At 41.3% G+C, this 22,785-nt stretch overlaps 2 protein-coding genes across 3 annotated transcripts in view; both read left to right on the top strand.

Annotated features, from left to right (window-relative positions):
* Positions 1–22,785, top strand: part of PABPC4 (poly(A) binding protein cytoplasmic 4) — a 563,337-nt gene that overhangs the window by 501,059 nt on the left and 39,493 nt on the right. The window lies entirely within an intron of this gene.
* On the top strand, positions 18–21,258 carry RNF19B (ring finger protein 19B). 2 transcript variants are annotated; one of them, XM_063139844.1, is made up of 9 exons: positions 18–896; positions 12,224–12,429; positions 13,811–13,952; positions 14,301–14,463; positions 14,908–15,022; positions 17,479–17,619; positions 18,015–18,222; positions 18,884–19,015; positions 20,488–21,258. In XM_063139844.1, the coding sequence occupies exons 1-9, from the start codon at positions 85–87 to the stop codon at positions 20,945–20,947; spliced, it is 2,379 nt and encodes a 792-aa protein (XP_062995914.1). In that variant the 5' UTR covers positions 18–84; the 3' UTR covers positions 20,948–21,258. The 2 variants fall into 2 exon arrangements, with proteins under 2 accessions (XP_062995914.1, XP_062995913.1); XM_063139843.1 differs by having other exon boundaries at positions 13,808–13,952.

Genomic DNA, 22,785 nt, shown 5'->3' with positions numbered 1-22,785 from the left:
TTTTCCTCCGCCTCACTCTACACTCTCTCGTTTTACCTCAGAGGCGGCGCAGAGCGGAGCGGCCGCTGCCGCCCGTCTCTCGCGATGGGTTCGGAGAAGGACTCGGAGTCGCCGCGCTCTACCTCCATCCACGCGGCCGCCCCGCCGGCGAAATGTCCGAAGAGCGGCTCGGTCCAAGGCGGCGGTGGCACCGGCACCACCGGAGGCGGCGGAGGAGGAGGAGGAGGAGGAAGAAGCGCTAGCAACACCGCCACCAGCCGGGGCCGCCGCCGCCTCCTCAGCTTCCAGAGCGTCTTCTCTGCTGCCGCCTCGGCCGCTTCGTCGTCGGCCTCTGGAGCCGGGGTCCGCCGCCGCCGGGCCAAAGCCAAGGCCAAGCCGGAGCCGCCTCAAGCCAAGCCCGCCCCGGTGGTGGAGGAGGAGGAGGAGACGACCGCCCCGGCCGCGGCGGTAGCAAGGGAAAGCGCCCCGCCGCCGCCGCCGCCCTCCTCGCCGCCGCCGCCTGCTCCGTCGACGGCCGTTGCCGGGGAGGGCGATGCGGCCGCCGCGTCGTCGTCGTCGTCTTGTGCCGCGGACTGCGAGGAGGGCGAGGAGTCGCCGCCGTCGGAGCTGGAGTGCCCCCTGTGCCTGGTGCGGCAGCCGGCGGGCAACGCGCCGCGCCTCCTCTCGTGCCCGCACCGCTCGTGCCGCTCGTGCCTCCGCCAGTACCTGCGCATCGAGATCACCGAGTCGCGCGTCAACATCAGCTGCCCCGAGTGCAGCGAGCGCCTCAACCCGGCCGACATCCGCCTCCTGCTGCGCGACTCGCCCCACCTCGTCGCCAAGTACGAGGAGTTCATGCTCCGGCGCTGCCTGGCCGCAGATCCAGACTGCAGGTGGTGCCCGGCCCCGGACTGCGGGTGAGAGCGATGTGGGGGAGGAAGAGACGCACGCGCGGAATAATAATGATAATCCTATTCCTTTTAAAAGGCTGTGAGGGGCCAGTTGCGTTTTGCCTGCATTATCTTGTTATCTTTACAACAGCCTTGGAGGTAGGCCACTGTTGATTTCGCCCCCACACTGCAGATGAAAGGGGCCTGAGGCAGAGAGAGAGAGAGAGAGACCCCTAGTGAGTTCTTGCCAGAGGGCTCCATAAGTCCTAGCTCAATATATCAAACTATGTTTGATAAGTCCTATCAAACAGAGTGTCAAAAGCAATAGTAATTTTAGGGCCAACTATGGTTGACATTGTGTGAGCTTTCAGGATTCAGATCATTTCTCAATCACGCTCACTCACTGAACCCTGTCCAGTAAGACCTAAAGGTATGTTGTACATGCCTTCACATCTGCCAAAGGGTGTCTTTGTAACTGTAAAGTTTGAGAAAATCAGAAAGCATCCACAATAGATCCAAACAGGGAGAACTAATCTCAGGTTGCTGAAAAACTAGTTGTAGTCTTTAGGAAGCCCAGTGCATTTCAGCCTCAATATATTAGTAAAGGCCTTCTTCAGGGGATTTCTTAAGGGTGACTCGCTTATGTTGAAATGTGTGAGACAGTTCTGATTGAGTTCCCAGAAGGCGTTATTAAGAATTCCCCTGAAGAAGTCCATTACTAATATTTGGGGCAAAATACATTGAGTTTCCTAAAGAATAAAAAAAACTCTATCAGCATTTTCAGACAAGATCCCTCTTTGGGGATATTTTTGAATCTATGCCATTCTATAACAGCTGTACATACATGATGTGTTAGAATAAAACAAGTAAATAAGGTAAATGCCTTCCATAAAGAATTTGCGCACTATTTTCTCCCTACTGTTATTTTAGACGGTAAACTTGTCAAAAATGATAGTAGGGAGAAAATAGAAGTGGTGGGAAAATAAGGAATGGATGTAAAGTAATGTAGATGGCTACAGGTTCTGGGGCTCTTTTTCTGATAGGATAAGGATTTGAGGAAGATTTTGTGGGAGAGGTGAGAGACTTGTTATTTTGTTCACATTCTGCTTCACTCAGGAAGTAAAGCAGCGTAGTGCCTGAGCTATGAACCAGGAAGTCCATAGTTCACCTCTGCCATGAACTCAGTAGGTAGCCTTATGCAAGCCAATTTGCCTCTACACCCTATCTACAATATTGGAATAATATTAAAGAGTTGTTCTAAGGTTTACAATAAGAGAACATATGGAAAATGCTTTGAACACTGCTGTTCCCCTGCTTTAATTATAGGAAATGTGGGTAATGTTATTTTAAAATAGTGGTAAAACTGCTGCTGGACTTTTCAACAGTATTTAAGACAGAAATACTGCTGATGTGCATACTGTATACCAGCATGTCATTGTCCAGAAATGAAGTGGTAGAATGAATATGCTGAACTCTCTCCTCCATCCCTTCAGAGTCTAAGGAAAGAGATTTCTTAGTCTCCTTAGGACAGCTACTTTAGCAGCCTAATGGTTATAATTTGAAAGATTGAGTAAAAGTTTAATCGTTAATATTTTTGAACTGCTTATAAGATATACTATAGACTATATGTTACAGATTCTAAAATCAACATGCACCTTGCCTACAGATTTACAATGTAAACTTATATAGGGGATGGAGAAGTGCATCTGTGAGTGTAAGATCAGCCTTTCCATTATGGACAACATAACACATTGATCTGGTTTGCAGGTCACAGTAGCAATTCCTCAGCTGTTTAACCCAGGAATTGTGGAGACCCGAGGAGCATGTGAGCTGTGCGAGAGCCATTTCCACTTTTAATTAACTCAGGAAGAAACTCAGTGTTTCTGGGTTCGCATGTCTTGAAATAACCCTAGATTGGGGCGTTCCTGGTTTGTTGATTAGAAGTGGAAGTGGCTTGCATTCTCTGATTGTCTCCAGCAATTTGTGGGTTAAACAACCCAGAAATTGCTACTATGACATGCAGACCAGGTCATTGAAGACCAGTGTATGCTTTACAAGATTAGTATGCCCCTTTTGGGGCGTTTTTTTAGACCATATCCTCCATCTGTTAATGGAGGAAAGCTGTGTTAATGAGCTGTAAAGGGCAGGTGTCTATAAACAAAACTATCTATGCTTTACAAGGGTTTGTGCAGCTGTGGGAATCTGTATTCAAAGAGAGTATTATATGAAGCAGTTCCCTCTAAGATGCAGCTAGATCGCTCTCACAAGATCTCATTATCTTTGGTAATGGAATATGGAACATTTGTAGCCCATCAAGAGAGAAGATCACGTAGGTGGTTGTGGCAAGACCCAGTTGATGGTAATCTAAGGATTAACCCGAATTATTCCTGTGACTTGAGTCCTTGACAGGAAGGACTGACACTATCAAGGGTGATCAATTGGCTAGGCCCTGCAGTGAGGTGTAAATGCTACTTCATGTAGGATATACACATAATAATTCCTTTTCATTTAGTTTTATGTAGGGTATGCTCTAAATCAATTTTGTCAGTAGAAAAATATTTCCCTGAGAATCCTGTTTTAAACACGAATGAAAATATAAAACAGTGTGGAGTTGATACTGCAAACTGGGGGCGGGATGATCCTTGGAAAATGGGACTAGAGACATGTAAAATTGTTTCAGCAAACTCTTTAAAAACAGACATCTTGGTAAGAACATAAGAGGAGCCATGCTGGATCAGACCCAGGGTCCATTTAGTTCAGCATTCTGTTCACACAGTGACCAATCAACTCTCAATAGGAAACACACAAGCAGAACTGATACTGGAGATACCAAGTGTTGCTTGGGTTTCAGACTGTGATTGTATCTCTCCCCACACCCCGCCCAAAGTTACTTTTTAAAATGCCAATAGTCTGTGAGTCTTTCCCAGTGTTCATTGCACCATCCTCTTTTACATCTGTAGGAGAAATGGTAAATGTTGGCTTCTCAGTAGGAAGGAAAGCTTCATGAAACTTCTGACAGACCAGAATGTATATAGTGATAGAGGGAAAATGTTGAATCACTGTGATTCAACATCCTGTTAGATAAGTGGGAAATGGCCTGGCCCTTGGCAGATTAACAATTAGTCTTTTTACTTTCACTTCTGTTTTCTTGTAAATCAGCTTCCTCAAAGTTTCTCTGGCACAGCAGTACAAGGGAAGATCTTTAAGTTTAAGTTATTCAGCATTTGCTTATAAAATATGCAACTAAAACGGTAGTAGAAGTTATAAATAGTTGAATTGTTGTGACTGCCTCATATTCTGTAGATTTCAGTCAAGCATACTGATGGTTAGGGAGCATTGTTATTTGGCAGTCCAAAGTTACACTGCCTCATTAAAAATTATGCATCTGATTCTAGTATATAAATGGCCCCAAGGTATTGGAGATCAGAACATGAAGGTAGCAAACACACCATCCACATACTAGCTCCGTTAAATACTGTAATTGAGTTATTTTGTGTTACTAAATGAGCTAGAATCTAGTTACCTCTTCTTTCGTTCCTCTATTCAGCTGTTGCAACATTTTTCAGTTTGCTTGTAAAACATGAAACAAGTCAGTGCGAAACATCCTTACCTTGAATAGGTGCCTCCAGTTTGCCTTGGATATGACAAGGCTTCTGCTGTGGTAAGCTTCTGAAGGTCTGTGATTTAGCTGTTGTGAAATAAGATACTCCATTTTGGTTCCCTTGTTTTCTGTGCCATCAGCTTGTACATGGTGATTCTAAAAACCACTCAGAAACATTTTTTTTTAAAAAAAGGTGTACCCTCTGTAGCAAATTTGAGAAGCTTTGGCAAATAAATACTTCATGGCAGTGGTGGGTTTCGTGCTGCTCACTGTTATAATCTAGATTTAATTTTATTTAAAAAATACATTTTTACCTTTCATGGTTGCAGAGGGTAATTTAAAAATGATTGAAACCAAGTGATTGAAAACAGGAAGACAAGGAAGAAAAGACCAGATTCATTCTAACATTAAAACTTTCAATACAACTTTTTACATTTGCAAATAATAGTTTCAGAATAATATTGTACAGTTAGTGGCACAGAATCCATCTGTAGTATTGCATCTCATTTGCATAAACAGTAGATGCCATTTATTAGGTAGTGAAGCGTAGAATACTTCTGGAATCAACAGAGATATGGTATGTGTTCTAATGAATAGCTGTTACATCTATATGAGGCAACTGCACACAGTGCCAAGATAAGTAGGTGTGTTGTTTAAATTGCACCTAATGTCTGTCAGTGGTTTTTGTTGTTCAGAAATATAACTTCTGGTTTCCTACTTTTCTTCTTACATGTCTCATACAGAATTGTTGTCCTATTGGTTTCATAGATTACTTTCTCTGTGAGATTACAGCAAAATCTTATTCCAGAAAACTTAGCATGCAACATAGTGATGGCTTCTGCATCCCACCCATGCTCTATGCATCTTCATAAATTGACAAGCTTAGCTATTCTGCCTAGGGAGATAAACTGCAGACATAACACGAGAGAGTGTTTCCATGGTAATGCTGGTCTTCTGGTGCACGGTTAGATCTGCATACAAATCTGGAACTACCTTTTTCATAGTAGTCAGGTCATTCTGCTGTCTGGCATTTATTTGTTGCTTTGTATTTTCCCCAGAAACTTGTGGAAAATTTCGAAGCATTAAAATAAATGTATTGTGTTGGCACAATTGAGTGAGTACAGTAGAACATGAATAAGGTGGACCACGAATTTAGGCATCACAGCTAATAGAAGTGAAAGGTGGCGGGCATGTTGGTAGCTAAAAGGCTAGGAATAATATCCTATTTGCAAACTCTTTCTCCAAGTGTGGATACTTAAGCACCAAACAGCACCATCCACACACAAGAAAGGGGTATCACCAGAAGTGGGAGGGAGACTTCAAGGTTTGAAGGAAGAAAAAAAATTGAAAACATGGGTATGGCAGTGGGGGGACCCAAACTCCCAAATAAGGGTTGAGAATGCTCAGTGGGCATGGAATGCTAACTAATTATTGGATGGGGGAAACAAAAACTATGGGAAATGGAAAAGGGCATAGCTGTCTGGCTGGAACACAGAACAAGGGCATTCCATCCTGCATGATTTTGTTGCAGGTCCCACTTGTGCATTCTATTCTCAGATCTGGAGTGTGCACAAAAAAAGGCAAGCAGCTACTGTTGCAGTTGAGGCCTTACCTTACCAAGAAGTAGCTAACTTGAAACTGGAGAGGGTAGGTCAAATCTGAATAGATGTAGTTTAGTCAACATAGGTGTTAGCTGATGAAACCCCATGGGATCATGGGTAGGTTGTTCAGAGGCAAAACACGAGAAGATTAAAGCGACTTGAGAATTCATTCTTAGTTTATATTAAAGACTAAAAGGTATGTTATTAATACCATGTCAGTGAGTTTGCTGCAGTCAGCTGTCCCTTTAACTCTGGTTGTGAAATAGAATACTTGTGGGGCAGCAGTTGTCTTTCAGATATTGATGGGCTGAGATGGCTAGAGGGGGCTTAATTCCCTAGTAGGGACTCTGATAAGAGTTGGAGAATCTATGTGCTGGATAGTCAAAGCCTCTTTCCCCACCTGTTAAGAGATTATCAGGCTTACAAAAAGGCAGTAGCCATCATGGATTCCCCAGCAGCTGCTTACAGATGGCACAGTGCAGGGACGGTTCTTTCATAGATGAGCAGGCTATCAGGAGTCCTGTGCACTATAAAGAAATCTAAATTCTCAAGTTTGAATAAGCTATGCAAGTTAGCACGTTGCCAATAAATTAAATGTACTTTATATTGGTTGCATTTTCAGGAATTTTCCTTTCTGCAGAATTTTCCTTTCTCCAGTGCTTTGGAACTCCCTTCCCAGGGAAGTTAGACTGGCTCCCTCCTTAATGTATTTTCGGAGGCAGGCGATAACTTTCTTATTCTGGCAGGCTTTGATGAATAATGTGGACCTCCATCTATGATTTAGACTTTTAAAATTTAATATGTATTTTAAATGTTGAAATGTTTTAATATTGAAACTTATTTAATTATATTTTAACTTTTGTATATTTTTACTTATAGCTTCAGAGCAATCTTACAAATAATGCATGTACCTCCATTTGTGTCTTTTGGCCCTGCAGCTTGGCAGGCACATAAGTGATATTTGCCCTTAATAAATGTGTTCTACTTGGGCAAGGTGAAGTTGCTTATGCTGTCACAGGATGTGAATCATGTGAACTATCCTAGTGTTCTGATGTTGTTATGTCTGAAAAACAGTAATGCAACCTGAATTACATGAATATTAATGATTAAAAGGATAAAGGTGATATTTCTTTTTTTGTGACCATAACAATAACTTAGAACTCATGTTATTCAAGTATGTTCTCCTTGTGCCACTGTTCACTGGTGCCAGTTCTAGCCCATCTATGAAGTAGTATAATAATAGTTTTCAATTTTTGCCTCTTAAAGCAGCTTACTGATATATTGTAAATTATGTTTACAATAAAATAACACAGCTAAACTATATCAGAAAACTAAAACTATAATAAAAGATAAAAAAGAATGCTGTTTAATCTTTAGCTTAGCATAAAACATCATTGCCAAATATTAACCAACAGTCTAAAGCAGATGTTTCACAGTCAGCAGAATCTTGATAGCACAGCTAAAAGCAATGAGACGTTTTATTTATTCACTTTGAGTCACCCTATAGTCAAAACTCTCAGAGCCTTATATAATAAAAACAATAAAAACAAATCCAATAAAACAAATTATAAAGCCAATAATTAAATACATTAAAAAGTATTATTTTAAAAGCAGCAACAAAAAGGCGGCATTTAAAGGAGATGAATAAATAAGCAGCTAAAAACAAGGACAATTATTTTAAAATTCAACATCATAAAAATAAAGCAAACAGCAGTTAAAATATTTTGTCACAGAACAAAAAGGTCTTTTCCTGGCACCAAAAAGTCAAGAAAGGATGGCAAAGGGCTTCATATTGATATTTGGTATCAAAGGGTTTGGCAGATTGCCTTTTAAAAAAGTTGACGCAAAAATTGAGGAAAGTATGAGGACAACAAAGTAAAGATAAATTTGAATGGGTATGGAGGAAATTCATTGACTATGTGAATAAAGAAGAAGATGGGAAAACACCCCCCTTGGCATATATAGAGCTATGGAAAGCATAGGTGGATGGGTAAAGAGATTTAGTTCTGGAGTCCCCTGAATTGAAATTATTATTATTATTATTATTATTATTATTATTATTAATTTATATAGCACCATCAATGTACATGGTGCTGTACAGAGTAAAACAGTAAATAGCAAGACCCTGCCGCATAGGCTTACATTCTAATAAAACCATAATAAAACAATAAGGAGGGGAAGAGAAAGCAAACAGGCACTGGGTAGGGTAAAACTAACAGTATAAAACTAACAGTATAAAGTCAGAACAAAATCAAGTTTTAAAAGCTTTAGGAAAAAGAAAAGTTTTTAGCTGAGCTTTAAAAGCTGCGGTTGAACTTGTAGTTCTCAAATGTTCTGGTAGAGCGTTCCAGGCATAAGGGGCAGCAGAAGAAAATGGACGAAGCTGAGCAAGGGAATTAAATTAAATTGAATTAAATTAATGAATGTTAAACATCTTAAACCCAGGCGTGAATAAGTATATATATTTGTATTGACTCCGAATGTACATATGTAATGTATTATTTGATCCACGTAAGCAGAACTATATTTTTTTTAAAAAAATGGCAAGTGGACCTCTCTAGGGAGAGTATGTCACAATTTTGGAGCCACTGCAGAAAAGGCCCACTCATGAGTAGCCACCCACGGAATTTCAGTGTGGGGAGTAAACTTGAAGCAGGGTTTCTAATGAATAAATGCACTTTTAAGGCCTTTTAAAAAGACATTACTGATGGGACTAACCAAATATGGTTTGGGAGGAAGTTCCATCAGCTAGGGGCCGCCACTGAAAAAGGTCTTACGTCTGGGGCCTGCCACTGGTGGTCCAGCGAGCCCAGCCTCTGATGCTGATCTTAAGGCATGGGCAGGTTCATATGCATGTGAGCTGTCCTTCAGATCACTGTCAACTAGTGCAACGGGAACACACCAGTGGAACATATTTCAACTGCTTGACTCAAACAAGTTGCATTTTGGCAGCTGCATTTTGGACTTGTTGAAATTTTCAAGTTCTTTCAAAGGTAGCCCCATGTAGTCTAGTTTAGAGAGGTAAAATTTCCAGAAACTTTAAAGTCATGGAAAAAATACATTTTTCCTGTCCCCCACCCCCAGAAAAAAAGCTAAAACTCTGAAAAATAAGCAATACTTATTTTTTTAGCACTTTTTACAGATCCAAGTCACTTTGTTGCTTTAAGGCAGTCTCCCCCAACCTGGTTCTCTCCAGATACTTTGGATTTCAGCTCCTATCAGCTGCAGGCAGGATGACCAATGGTCAGGAAAGCAACTTCTGTGTTCCTAAAGTTATATTATGTGTAACTTAGTTTGCTCATAAAATTATTATATTTGAAAACTTTAAAAAGTGAACTCCATTACTAAATTTGAAATAAAGCTACACTAAAAAAATTTTTAAATATGCCAAACATGGTAATTTTATGAGTAAAGCAAGTTATATATAACATATTTTAGGTTTCTAGTCTATGTCTACCCAGAAGGAACTTTAGCAAGTAGACCCTGAAATATGTGAATCATCCTAGAAGCCAGAAGTTGCAGGAAGAACTGAAGACAGCAGAAGATAAGTCCAGAAACACCGTAGAACAAAACCCAAATGGTCAAGAATGTACATTTTATTCCATATTATGATATGGTGATTCTACTCACATGTTGGAAACTGAGCATGACTTGAGAGTAACCCAAAATGTCTATCAATGAAAATAAATTGGATGTCTAATTTTAATATGGAATGGACAAAATGCTCATGCTGAGAATTTTACAGAGAGGATTAATATATATTTCCCCCATGGCTTCATTATTTGCAGACATTTTACAGCTCTAGTCTTTCTATAAAAGTCTTCTGATAAAGTTTTTTCCAGGCCTTCATGTCTCCAGTCTAGTCTGGATGTAATTAATGTATGAATAACTGAGGCAAGTTGTAGTTGGTATCAGCCTAAGCTGATGAAAGGACCTCTTAGCTGTCACTGCCAACTGTACTTCCGCAGACAATGCTGAGTTCGGGAGACACATGTGGTTCTTCAGAAGGAGTGCAACCTCATCTAATACCAGTTTTAACCCTCTGTTCAGATTGACCTTTCCTACCCGCAGCACCTCTTTCTTCTGGATTAAATTTCTGCTTGTTTTTGCCCTCATCCATCCCTAAAGTGTCACCAGACTTTTGTTGAAATATCTCTGCTATTTGTCAGTGAAAACAAAGCTGCATGTCATCTACATAATAATATCTGTACAGCACCATGTACACTGATGGTGCTATATAAATAAATAATAATAATAATAATACATAATATTGGATGATAAATCTGTCATTTAGTTCAAACTCTTTTCCCTTCCTCTTCACTTACATCAGGGGTGAGCAATTTGTGGACTGCAACTCCCATTGTCTTTCACTATTGGCTGTGCTGGTTAGGGCTGATGGGAATTGCAGTCCAAAAAAATCTGGATGGCCATACGTTGCCCAACCTGATTTGTATTTTTATCTTTCCTCAGTCTTTTAAATTGGCATACTTAATGTGAAAAGAAGGACTTTTTGATAGCCGGACTTTTCCTTCTAAATATTGAAAGTTTATTAGCCTTTTAAACAAAAAAACACACCTTTCATTGGCTTGTGGGGGGGCTAATGGATGAAAGGCTTCATTTCTATGCTGGGCACAGAGGAGGGATGGACGGACCACTCCATATTTCTTTCACCAGCTTGCTCACACTTCTGCATGCAATTTTTAATCAAGATAATGCTTTGCTTTTTGACCTAGTGATGCTTTTTTCTTCCCAGGAGAGCCAGCTTTTCTCCCACTACCATGCAGAAAAATTCAGTGAATATTTTCTTTTAACTGTTTTATAATTGTTCAGTGCAGTGGTTGGGGGAATGCAACACAAAAGAGTCAGTCTTATGGGCCCTCTTCAAAGACTAACCAGTTTATCATGCTATAAGTAAATAGTGAGACCAAAAAGCCATAAAATGCATGAGCATAGTCTTAACATTTCTATGCCTACTGATATTTCAGAAACCTAATACATGTTAGGAACCAGCAAAGTTTCTAAGGGTGAACTGAAGCCTTGATTATATGCCAAAACTAAAGGAGAATGAGTATGCTACTGTGGGACATTTCAAGAGATTATAGTCAATTTATAGTGTAGAAGAAATGTCAGAGTTATTGGATAAAGCCTGATATTGCAGTGAGTTGCATTCACCTAGACTCTGAACAAGGTTATACATTATCTAAAGATCTTCAGTTTAGAGGAATAAAGTAATCACCTCAGGGGAAGAAGAATTGACAGTTGAGGCACTCAACTATTCTACATCTGGTAACATTTTAAATTTGTTTATGGGATATTTTGCCATCCTCCATGCTGAGTGCAGGCTCTTCACTCAAGACAACCTTTCTAGTACTTACAAATAGGCAAATTCAACCTCAGACTTTGCATGTAGGGAAGTAGCAAAAGCTCATCCTTAAATTAGGTGAGCAGTGACTTTGAGAATCTTTAAGTAGGGACCCCAGCCTTTCCCCCCTACATTAGAACAGTATAAAGCTGTTTAAAGGGCAGTATCTTAAAGGAAGTAGTTTATAATAGACTTACAAAGATGTATACTTGAACTTGCAGTCCTGTAAGTAAGACTCAGCAATTTATTTAACTGAGCCCAGTTACTGTTCAATTGTAGGCAGAAAGCTAGTCAGATTGTGTTTATTACTTTGCAGATCCTTCTTTGTGGTGTTGGGGAGGGCTTCCATGATTAGGGATTTAGTTTACTTCTACTCTTTACTTTTCCCATGTACTCTGGTAAAATGGTTTAGTTTGTCAGGATCTCCAAAGAACAAACTCCAAGCCATTAAGCAGCTGGAAAACCTAACTTGATAACAGGTCTCCCATGTACAGAGCCCTTAGATTGATTTGCAAATGAGTCAGTCAGGGTCTTGCTCTGGGCAAAAGTTAATTCTTACTGAGGTCAGTTTGTTGATGTTAACTAATTTCTGCCCAGATATAGGTCATAGTATAAATCTATAGGAGAGCTAAGATTCAGTATATCACAGCTGAATTGAGCAGATCTCTACAGAGAGGATGGGCTGTGTACATATACTTCATTCAGTGTTGTCATTATGAGTTCCAGAGAAGACTGTACTGCCATTTGCTTTGGCTTGGTTAATTATCTTGCTATTTGCTTTTTTCCACAGTTATGCTGTTATTGCTTATGGGTGTGCCAGCTGCCCCAAACTGACATGTGAGAGAGAAGGCTGCCAGACTGAGTTTTGCTATCACTGCAAGCAAATATGGCACCCCAACCAAACTTGCGACATGGCCCGCCAACAAAGAGCACAAACTCTGCGGGTACGGACAAAACACACCTCAGGCCTGAGTTATGGACAAGAATCTGGTCCGGGTATGCATTGACAAGTTTCTTGCTATTTCCTCTTGTTAGTAGTGCTTGAGGTTCTGTGGAAGTGATCTCCCTGTGGATGATGTATTTTCTGGGATCAAAGTGTGGGCCTTAACACCTGACATGGAACCTGGTGACCTGGGGCAATCAAATGTCTCTAGTAACACTATGACCCTTTTCAGACAACACGCTAAGCCACGGTGGCTAAGCATTTTTTGTTAAACATTATGTGCTTACCGTGTTGTGTGAACCATTCCTAACAATGGTGACTGCATAACCATGGTTTAAACACACTCACTAACCATTCACTGAGAAAAGGTTAGTGGCAAAACCATGGCTTAGTGAGTTATTATCAATTTCTTAACCCCAAGTTCTCATAAATAGTCCCTCGTCTTTTATCTCTACTTCTTTCACAATATTTTTTTCCTGACATGCTCTACAGGGCTGCTAGTTTTTGGTGGTGGTAGTGGAGTTCTGTTGGGTCTTGTGATTTTATACTCAATTATTTAAGAGGCTTGGACCTAAGCACAGTTGCATGCCAGTGTATTTAGCAATATGGCCCAGCTTCCACTGCAAGGGTTCAAATCATCAAATTTCTAGTAGACATTAAATTTCTGATGGTTTTGGTATTATTACCACAGTATCTTTGAAAAGCAAATTGGTTTGGACAGGATGAAGTTTGAAAGCTCCCAGTGCTTTAATCATGATTGCAGTAAACTTGTAGGGGCATGACACATGCTAATATGTGTAAATTAATTGAATTTATGCAAGTATAAAAATTAAGGTTGTTAAAATACCAAATTATTTCAAGTGAATTCTGAAAATGCTGAACCTCAGACATAACAAAAACTGCTCAGTTAAAAACAGACTTTGTTTTCAGATTTGCATGCTAACAGCAGCATTGCATTTTGGTAGAAATGGGACATAGGAAGTTGTCAGGCTGTTATCTAGTCACTCTACTAGGTCTCAGGCAGAAGTCTTTCCACATCACCTGCTACTTGATCCTTTTTAATTAGATGCTTGGAATTGTCCTTTCTCATGCAAAGTTTGTGTACTGCCACTGGACTATGGTCCTGTGCAGTTTTGTCTGTTCTGCCTTAAATACAGATTAATTATTTGTCAGGCATGGGATATTCTTGTCCTTTTAATGACTAAGGCTATGATTCTGAACAGTCAGTTGTATTGAAACTAATGGGATTTCCAAGGCTTGGGGTGCCAGATGATATAAATACTGTTTTTCCTTTCAAACAGGTATGGGCTGGAAGAGTAACATCATGTAGGTTCATCTTTCCCCTTATGAAAGATCTCAGTGAGTTTCAGTTGCTTCTAGGAATGTGTATTAGTTGTGTGGAAATTGACTAGTTTCTCTTCTCTTCCACAGCAGATGACATCAAGCCATGTCCGCGTTGCAGTGCCTATATCATAAAAATGAATGATGGCAGCTGTAATCACATGACCTGTGCTGTGTGCGGCTGTGAGTTCTGTTGGCTGTGTATGAAGGAAATCTCTGATTTGCATTACCTCAGGTAAATTGGAGTCCAAAATGCTCTCAATCTGCTCTTGCCTTAGTAGGCTGTATTTGTTGATGCAAGCTTGTGGCCCCAAAGTCACACCAGCCAACGCACATGGTTTCCATTATCCTGTGAGTACAACAGAACCGATTTGTGTTCTTGTACTGAGAAATTTAGTCTGGAGGGAGAACAAGATTGGGGAGGGATGGGGAATGTCTCTTCCCAAGTAGCCAGTTGGTTTGGTTCTGTAGACAATTTTAGCTACTTGGAAAAAAGAGGTTTGGTAGGACCTCTGTAGGCACACATCCAGCTTTCTACCATTTTGAATTCTGTCCTAAGAGCCAATTATAAAATCTCTTGCAGTCCTTCTGGTTGCACATTCTGGGGCAAGAAGCCATGGAGTCGTAAAAAGAAGATTCTCTGGCAGCTCGGAACATTGATTGGTGCCCCTGTGGGTATTTCCCTCATTGCTGGCATTGCTATTCCAGCCATGGTCATTGGCATCCCTGTTTATGTTGGGAGAAAGGTAAGCATAAAAGACCCATATGTTGAGGCTAATGAACAACAAGCCTGAATTTGGAGTGGGGTGGTTGTGATTCTGTAAACTGCTCCTGATATTATATTTGAGGAAGTTTTATGGTCATCTATTGCTATAAAAGTGGAGCTAGCTTAATGATAACAACAAGTGTTGCATTAGGAGACTTGGGGCTGGTGTTTTTTCCCCAGAACAGATCTGTGGTGGGGACTAACTGCATGTTGTTTATAGCTTTCGTATGTGGTGTTTCATGATTAGAAAAGTAACCTCCTCAGGACGTCTTTGGGCATTGCCCCTTGTTTGTCCTTGCTCCAATTTCTGGCAGCACATTAGCCTTTTTTGTTCCTTTCCAGTGCTGTAAAGTATTTGGAGCTGCATGAGTGACATGCTTTTCCTTGTCTGAATTGCCTGTTTCCTTGATTCTTCTTATGCCAGATTCACAGCAGATATGAGGGAAAGAAAACTTCCAAGCACAAGAGGAACCTGGCCATCACCGGTGGTGTAACTTTGTCTGTGATAGCATCGCCTGTCATTGCTGCTGTCAGTGTAGGTAAGCAGATGAGGTTTGTGTTTATAAAGTGCATGGCAGTGTGCTTTGACTACCATTATAACCTTATAACCTTTACACATAACATTATATGTCAAAAAATACTTTTGTAAGCCGCCGTGAGAGCCTTTTTTTGGCTGAATGGCGGCATAAAAATCCTTAAATAAATAAATAAAATAAATAAATAAATAATATGATGGTGGTTTTTAAAATGTCCATCCACCACCCCAACGCCAGTTTAGATAGGTTGGAACTTAATTACTTGGAAAAGTATTTAGAATTAAGATGCAAGAATTTCCTAGGCCTTATCAAGGGTTGGTGTTCTTGCTTTTCTCTTCAAGCAGAGAGAGTTGTCCTGTCTCTGCATGTGTTGAGGAATAGGGGAAATGCCTGCCCATTCATTCTCCTTGTAACCATTGCAAAAGTGGCATCGCTGATGTCTTCCTTTGAGCTTTTCTCTGCTACTATATAGTTATGGAATTTTTCTATCAGTTTATTTAATCTGGCCATGCCACCTCATTCTGGCTGCTAGTTGTGCTACAACTAGCAGCCAGAATGTGCTACCTATATAGAATCAGGCCACCTCATTCTGGCCCTGTTGTAGTTTCTGAATAGCCTGCAAAGTCAGCCCCATGTAAAGAGTATTGCAATAACTAAGACATGATGTAATTAATGCACGTGTCATCATGACCAGATTTGCATTCACTAAGAACAGACGTAGTTTTCACACCAGTCACAGCTGAGAAAAACTCTGCCACTGAGACCTGGGTATCCAGAGTCAAGGCCAGGTTCAGAAGAAACCCCAGACTACCAATCTGCATTTTCAACCAGCACACTCAACACTGATTGACTCCCAATTTGGGTTCAGCAATAGTGATATAAGCACCTCTGTCTTGTCTGGATTATGTCTCAATGTATTTGTCTACATCCAGTCCATTCCCTTCTTCAGGAAACAGTTCAGGACCTCATCAGCCTTCCTGGAGTGTGATTAAAGCAGATATAGTTGAGTATCACCTGTGTATTTGTAACACTGAATCTCCAAATCGTAGATGACCTTCCCGAATGGTTTCATGGAGATATGAAATAGCACTGGAGACAAGAGAGAACCCTGAGGGATGCCATATGCAAAGGTGTCAAACAGTAGTTTTCCATCACCTGCTGGAGCCAGCCCTCCAGGAAGGACTGGAACAACAGTAACACCAGCTTCCATCCTGGCAAGCTAGCCCAGAAAGATACCATTGTTGATAATATCAAAAGTCCAGCAGCACCAACAAGGTTGTCCTCCCCTGCCCAATTTCTAGCTGAGTTTACCTAATTGTCTTTGTGCAGTGAAATCTCTCAGGCTCAAGATCCGAAAAGCCCAACTGTCAGTCTACAGTCTTTCAGCTTGTTTCTTCTGAGACAGCTACTCTAGTGTCCTTCCCTGTGTTATCTGCACTATTGCAAGTTACTAAAGCGTCTTGTGAAGAACTGTTTTCTACCCTTACTGATTTCTGCAAGTCCATGCCCAGATTCGTTATGAAACAACTGTGCTCCTTTTAACCATCTTGTTGATATCCTTGATAATTCTACATGGTTTGCATGCTTAAGTCTAAAGGAAGCTAACTTTTGCTGCAACGTTGTAGATCCTTCACTTTGATTGGTGATGCCTACTTACTGGTATTATGCCTTATCCTTCAGATATGCTATAGGCCCCTTCCAACTCTACTATGATTCTATGACCTTCCACTTGGAAAAATTGCTACTTCCTCAGCATATTTTGATGGTGTTTCTATTTGACTTCTTCAAAGCCATTGCTTTATCTATCTTATCCATGTTTATTAAGCATCATGCCCATGTATTGATATTGCATTAGGAGGGGTTGTACTCCGGTGTCTTTTAGTGGTATAAGAATATCCATGCCCATGTATATTAGTTTATCCATCACTCATCTATGGGGCAGCACAGAGCCTGCTGAAAAGGAAAGTCAGATCACTTACATGTAAATGCTGCTCTTTTAAGTAGTGGTCCATGCAATCAGTATAATCCTTCTTCCAAACTGCTGACATTCTTAGTCTATTTCTGGGCACTTTCATGGTGGTCAAAAAATAACTGAGTGAGATGGTGTTCATACTGGCCTTTTAGCATGCACAGATGGGACACATGGAGTACCACTCCTTGCTTAGAGCTCTGGAAAGTTCTGCAGATGCTCTGTGCAGGAACAGGACTTAACAGTGGCAGCACAGATGACCACTTGAAAGAAGAACATTTACAGGTAAACAATCAACCTCTCCTGTATGTGTGAGTGCAGCACATGCTCCACTAGTGTTCTGTTGGTCTTGGTTTAAGAGATGGATTATTTTATGCAAGGGACTGGTAATCGTTCTTGGATAGAAGCTCCTTATATTGAGGTGCAGTGCATTGTTTTGAAGAAACTTTCCTACCTTGTTTCCTAATAGCATTCATAATTTTCTCCCCAGGAATTGGAGTCCCTATTATGTTGGCCTATGTCTATGGAGTTGTGCCAATTTCTTTGTGCCGAGGTGGTGGTTGTGGAGTTAGCACAGCCAATGGAAAAGGAGTTAAAATTGAGTTTGATGAAGATGATGGGCCAATTACAGGTAAAGCAGTAGTACACTTTGGTCTTCATCTTTGGATGGAAGACAGGGCTGTGCTCACTAGGCAAGTTTGGGTGGATTAGGCAATTCTGGTGGGTGGGGTGAATTTCTGAGTCTAGGTTGAGAGTCTCAACCTATTTCTTTCTCAGGGGCAAGTGCACACACACACGTACATACATACACACACACACACACACGCACACACATGCAGTGCAAGTAACATTTTTTACAGGCATATTTCTCCACATGCAGTACCAATCTGATAAAGATGAAAATATTTTAAAATCACTCAACTATTTCAATTGTCACTGTGTTGCTTCTAACTGTGTGGTATAGTAGAATAGGGATGCTATTCAACTTTGCCTCATGTTCCTTCACATATATTTTTTCTGGTCTAGTGGCAGATGCTTGGAGAGCTCTGAAGAACCCCAGCATTGGGGAGAGCAGTATTGAAGGTCTCACTAGTGTGCTGAGCACGAGTGGAAGCCCTACCGATGGACTCAGTGTCATGCAGGGCAACTACAGTGAGACAGCTAGCTTTGCTGCACTCTCAGGAGGCACTCTGAGTGGTGGAGTACTTTTGGGTGGAAAAGGAAAGTACAGCAGGTAAATTAATTCCAGCCGCGGTGTGTGTGTGAGTGTGTGTAGTATCGTGGGGTTTGGGAACTATCCATGAATTCGGACACAAGATTGCTTGGGTTGCACAACCCTATGCTACAATGCTTTCTGTACTGGTTCCATCAGTAGCTTGTAGAAATCAAAATTAATTGGTACTTAACAGAGTTAAAAGGCTTTCTTTGTCCTCTTTCATACAGTGGCTTTTAACACCTTATTGGCACAATGACAAGAGAGCTTGCCATCTGAATCATAAGGTTACACCACAGTTTTCCCCTCTGAAAGAGGTTCCAAGTCAGGTGGCTGTGTGATCAGACACCCCTCCCACACAGCAGCCCAGAATCTGACTGTAGAGTGTACAGAAACATGTGCTACACAGGAACTGTGTGAGTCATGGACACAGACATGACCCTGATGCTGTTTAAGAGAAAAACAAGTAAAGCTAAAACTCAGCCAAACGCAGACAAAGATGGAATGAAAAGTTGTTGCTTAAAACTGAATCACATGTTGTTTAGTTCTCAAGATGTCATAAATAACTTCTTGATGTAGACAAAACATAACATCTTGATGTATATGTTCTGTATTGGTTTAAGTGAGATTGGGGGGAAACAGCATCAACATAATGAGTCTTTAATTCCTCTATCTTGCCCAGGCTTGAAGTGCAGGCTGATGTGCAGAAAGAGATCTTCCCAAAGGACTCAGTCAGCCTTGGAGCCATCAGTGACAATGCCAGCACACGAGCTATGGCAGGCTCCATCATTAGTTCTTACAATCCCCAGGACAGGTATGTCGATTCCAATTGGTAGGACAATGGGGTAAAGGCAGTGGTCTCTGAAGAAAACCCGTCACTTCAGGTTCTGATCTTGTTAGCACATTTAGCAGAGTCCCGGTAATGTGTTTTCTATGTAATTTTGTGAGATGAGCCTTTCCTTTGGCACATTTATATGAAAACAATGCGAAAAGCTGTATTCAAGAAATTTCCTCAGCTGACCAATCAGAAACTGCACGCGTGTTGACTTGTCATGGGCTACTGTTGTTCCCCGCCTCGATTCAGAGGGAGAGGCGGGCAATAAATAAATAAATAAAATAATTGCATATGTTTCTCTGTAACTACAGGTACTGACTTCATGTGTACTGAAAAATTAATTGGGAGTAAGATATAAGTCAGTAAAAATACACATGGTGAATAGTTAATTATTTTGATCCTAATTTTATTAGACAGTAACTTTTCATCAGAGAACTCGTTTGCCAAGTTGTTTCCATTCACGTTATATTTATGTGGCAGTCTATTTCAGTTGCCACTTGCTGGGTTTTGGGGAGGTCATGAGTTACCAATATCTTTTACATAAAGTTATGTCAAGTGTTTTCAAGACCCTCTAGTTCTATGAGTGACTTAAAATGGGTAGCTAGAAAGGAGATCTTGGGATTTTTTGGACTTCAACTCCCAGCATTCCTGACCATTGGCTATGCTGCAGGAGATTCTCGGAGTTGAAGTCCAAAATACCCAGAGATCTATGTTCTGCCCATTCCTGACCTAAAACTGGGAAGGGACCTCAAACTGAGTGACAGCTTAAATATTTGCAAGAGTAAACTATTCCATTTTTATATTGGTTACAAAATGTTGTTAAAGAGAACTAGTTTATGAGTCTTGTAGCTTCAGGGTCTCCTGCAAGTAACAGAATGGTGGTAGGGTAGGGGCGTCATTGTTGATATGGTCTGTACTCCATGGTGATGTAAACCTAAGAGGACCTTTGCTGGATCAGACCAAAGGCCCCTCTAGTCCCTCATTCTGGTCCCACAGTGGCCAGCCCATGGGAGGTCCACAAGCAGGACATGAGTGCAAGAGTATCCTCCAATGACATCTTTGTCTTTGGAGGGAAGCAGCTTCAGATCTATTTCAGGGCTAACTCTAATATACCAAACACATGGTAATACTTTTATTTATTTCATGTGTAGATTGAGCATCACATGTGTAAAAGCAAAACACAAACTTTTCTCTGGTGTGTCAGGGAGAAAGCAAAGCTACGACTGTTCTTCCTGACATATCAGCCTTCATGCCAGTAGGGAGAATGTAAATGTTCAATGCCTTGTGATAAAGCCCAGGAATGGCTCCCATCTGCTATTCCTGCCTGTTTGATTCTTCCCTCAGTCTGTATATAAAATGAAATGTGTTAGTATTAAACTCTTAGGAAAGGGCAGCTACTTCTGAAAATGAATGTTGTAATCTAGAGTTAACATTGTGCCCTCTCTCCACAGAGAGTGTAACAACATGGAGATCCAGGTGGATATAGAAACCAAGCCAAGCCATTACCAGCTTGTTAGTGGAAGCAGCACAGAGGATTCTCTCCACGTTCATACCCCGATGGCAGAGAATGAGGAGGAGGAAGAAGCAGAGGAGGAGCAGGGACAGATGTGCAACCACCAAAGCTGTGAGCAGAAAGACTGTGTGGCCAGCAAAACCTGGGATATCACTCTAGCACAGCCTGAAAGCATCCGTAGTGACTTGGAAAGCTCGGACAGTCAGTCGGACGATGTGCCCGACATTACCTCGGATGAATGTGATTCCCCCTATCCCCAGACGGCTGCCTGCCTGCATCCCCCAAATGCCAGCGGTGCTGAGAGCCCAAGTGCCCATATTGGCCAGTGTGCCCAAGCAGAGGGACGCAGGCCGGAGGAGATAGTCTCTACACTGGAGTGCATTGAGGCCCGAGTATGAGGCCGTTCCCTCCTGAGAAGAAGCACACTGATTGTTACTGCCTCTACTATGGTGAGGACAATTATGTCCTTGTTGGCTTTTGTTTCTGATTCCCCAGACTGCTGCCCTATCTTGCCTCTGGGGAAATAGCATTTCTTACATGATGATAATAAACCCTTGATCTTTTCTTTTTTTAATTTATTGGTTCAAGCGCTTGGTGATGCTCTGTGAGTTGTGTAAGAGTGTATATAAACGTGTGCGTGTACATCGTATGTCTGCCAAACATACGGCTAAAGAACGCCTTTAATAAAGATTCCTGTTACCATTCAAAATGGATCCTGTTCTCCCTTTTCTTAGAAACAGTAGATTCTTCCTGATTTTCTATTTTGCCTGGGGGTTAGGGCTGTGAAATCTGGGTGTGGCAGGGAGACTTGGTTTTCATGAAAAATTGGATGAAAATATGTGCATTTACTGCCCTCAAGAGGCCTTTTTGATCCCTGCAGTTGCAAGATTACTTTGGACCAATGGTACAGTACATCAAGGGTAGATAACCTGGTGCCTTCCAGATGTTCTGGAATAGAGCTTGAAGGGCACCAGCCTGCCTATCTCTGCTATATGGTGTTGAGTATCCCAAGATTTATGAAGTGATGAGGACATTGGATATCTAGCCATTTCTGATTTTCGCTTGCAGAAGTGAAAAATACGTTTGAGCTTCACATGAAGATGCCAGAAGTGAATGGTTCATGCTGTCTTGTAATTAGTGTCATTTGTTCATCTGACCCTCTGAGCTTCCATTTCCCCTCTGTTTTTTTTGTTTTTGCTCCATCTGATTACAGCACATCTTAAGCAAACCATAGATTGACAACCATTTCAACTCTGCTGCTGTGAGGAAAACCATTTGATCTGCTACTGCCACAGTAGGTGTGACAGCAGCATATTGAAACCAAGGTCAAAATACTTTCCTGAACATTAAGCTAGAGGCCTGCATGCATTTGTTACTTTGGCAATCTTTCCCCAAAATGACAGTCCGTTATGATTTCGTGTTGCTGATTTCATTCTTCCCAAATTTTAATTGGCCCTTTTATTTGGGTGGACTCACCTGGTGGAAATTAGTCTTATAAGCATGATGTGACTTATAATGGGAGTGTGGTAGGTGACGGGGAATGAGGTGGAACAGGCATGTGTCATGTTGCAGTGATCCCACTGGGCACTGCCAAATTGTATGAGTGTAAAAGCGAGCAAAAGGTGAAGAGAGGGGGTGGTGTAACTCTTCTGAAAATGCAGATGTGTCTGATTCTTTTGCCTTCTCTTAGTCTTGGTGTAAACATTGCCCTGCCTTGCTCCTGCACACCCCTCTTCATGCAGATATATTGTTAGGTACTTTGGGGGGGGGCAGTTTAAAGAAAATGCCCCTCTTAGAGGCCAAAGAACAGGCTGAAAAATTCAGGATACGCTCCTATGGTACAGTATTGTTAGACCTGCCACTTCAGAGTGAGAGGGTGTGCATATATGTGTTGCATATTTTGAGTGTTGAAGAGTTCCTGCATTTAGAAATCAGGGCCCTAGAATCTTTCTCCAATTCAATAACGTTCCATGTATTTTATTTTATGTTTGGGCCTTTCAAAATGTAACTCTACATTTTGCATTCTGAAGTGGTCTTCATACTGTACCATGTACTTTGAACTTGCTGCTAAGTTGCTGCTAAGTAACATACCAAATCTCCCATCTCCCACTTCCAACATCTAGGCAATCTCTGGCATCTGATGTGCAATTTGCACTGCATTGGCCAACCCTAGAAGCACACCTACATCTGCTAAGAACACTGCATCCTCCTTGCAATACGGTTCAAGGGCTAGTCA

The sequence above is a fragment of the Elgaria multicarinata genome, chromosome 13, assembly GCF_023053635.1.
Source record: "Elgaria multicarinata webbii isolate HBS135686 ecotype San Diego chromosome 13, rElgMul1.1.pri, whole genome shotgun sequence".
NCBI lineage: Eukaryota > Metazoa > Chordata > Lepidosauria > Squamata > Anguidae > Elgaria > Elgaria multicarinata.
This window is presented reverse-complemented; position numbering and strand designations above follow the sequence as displayed.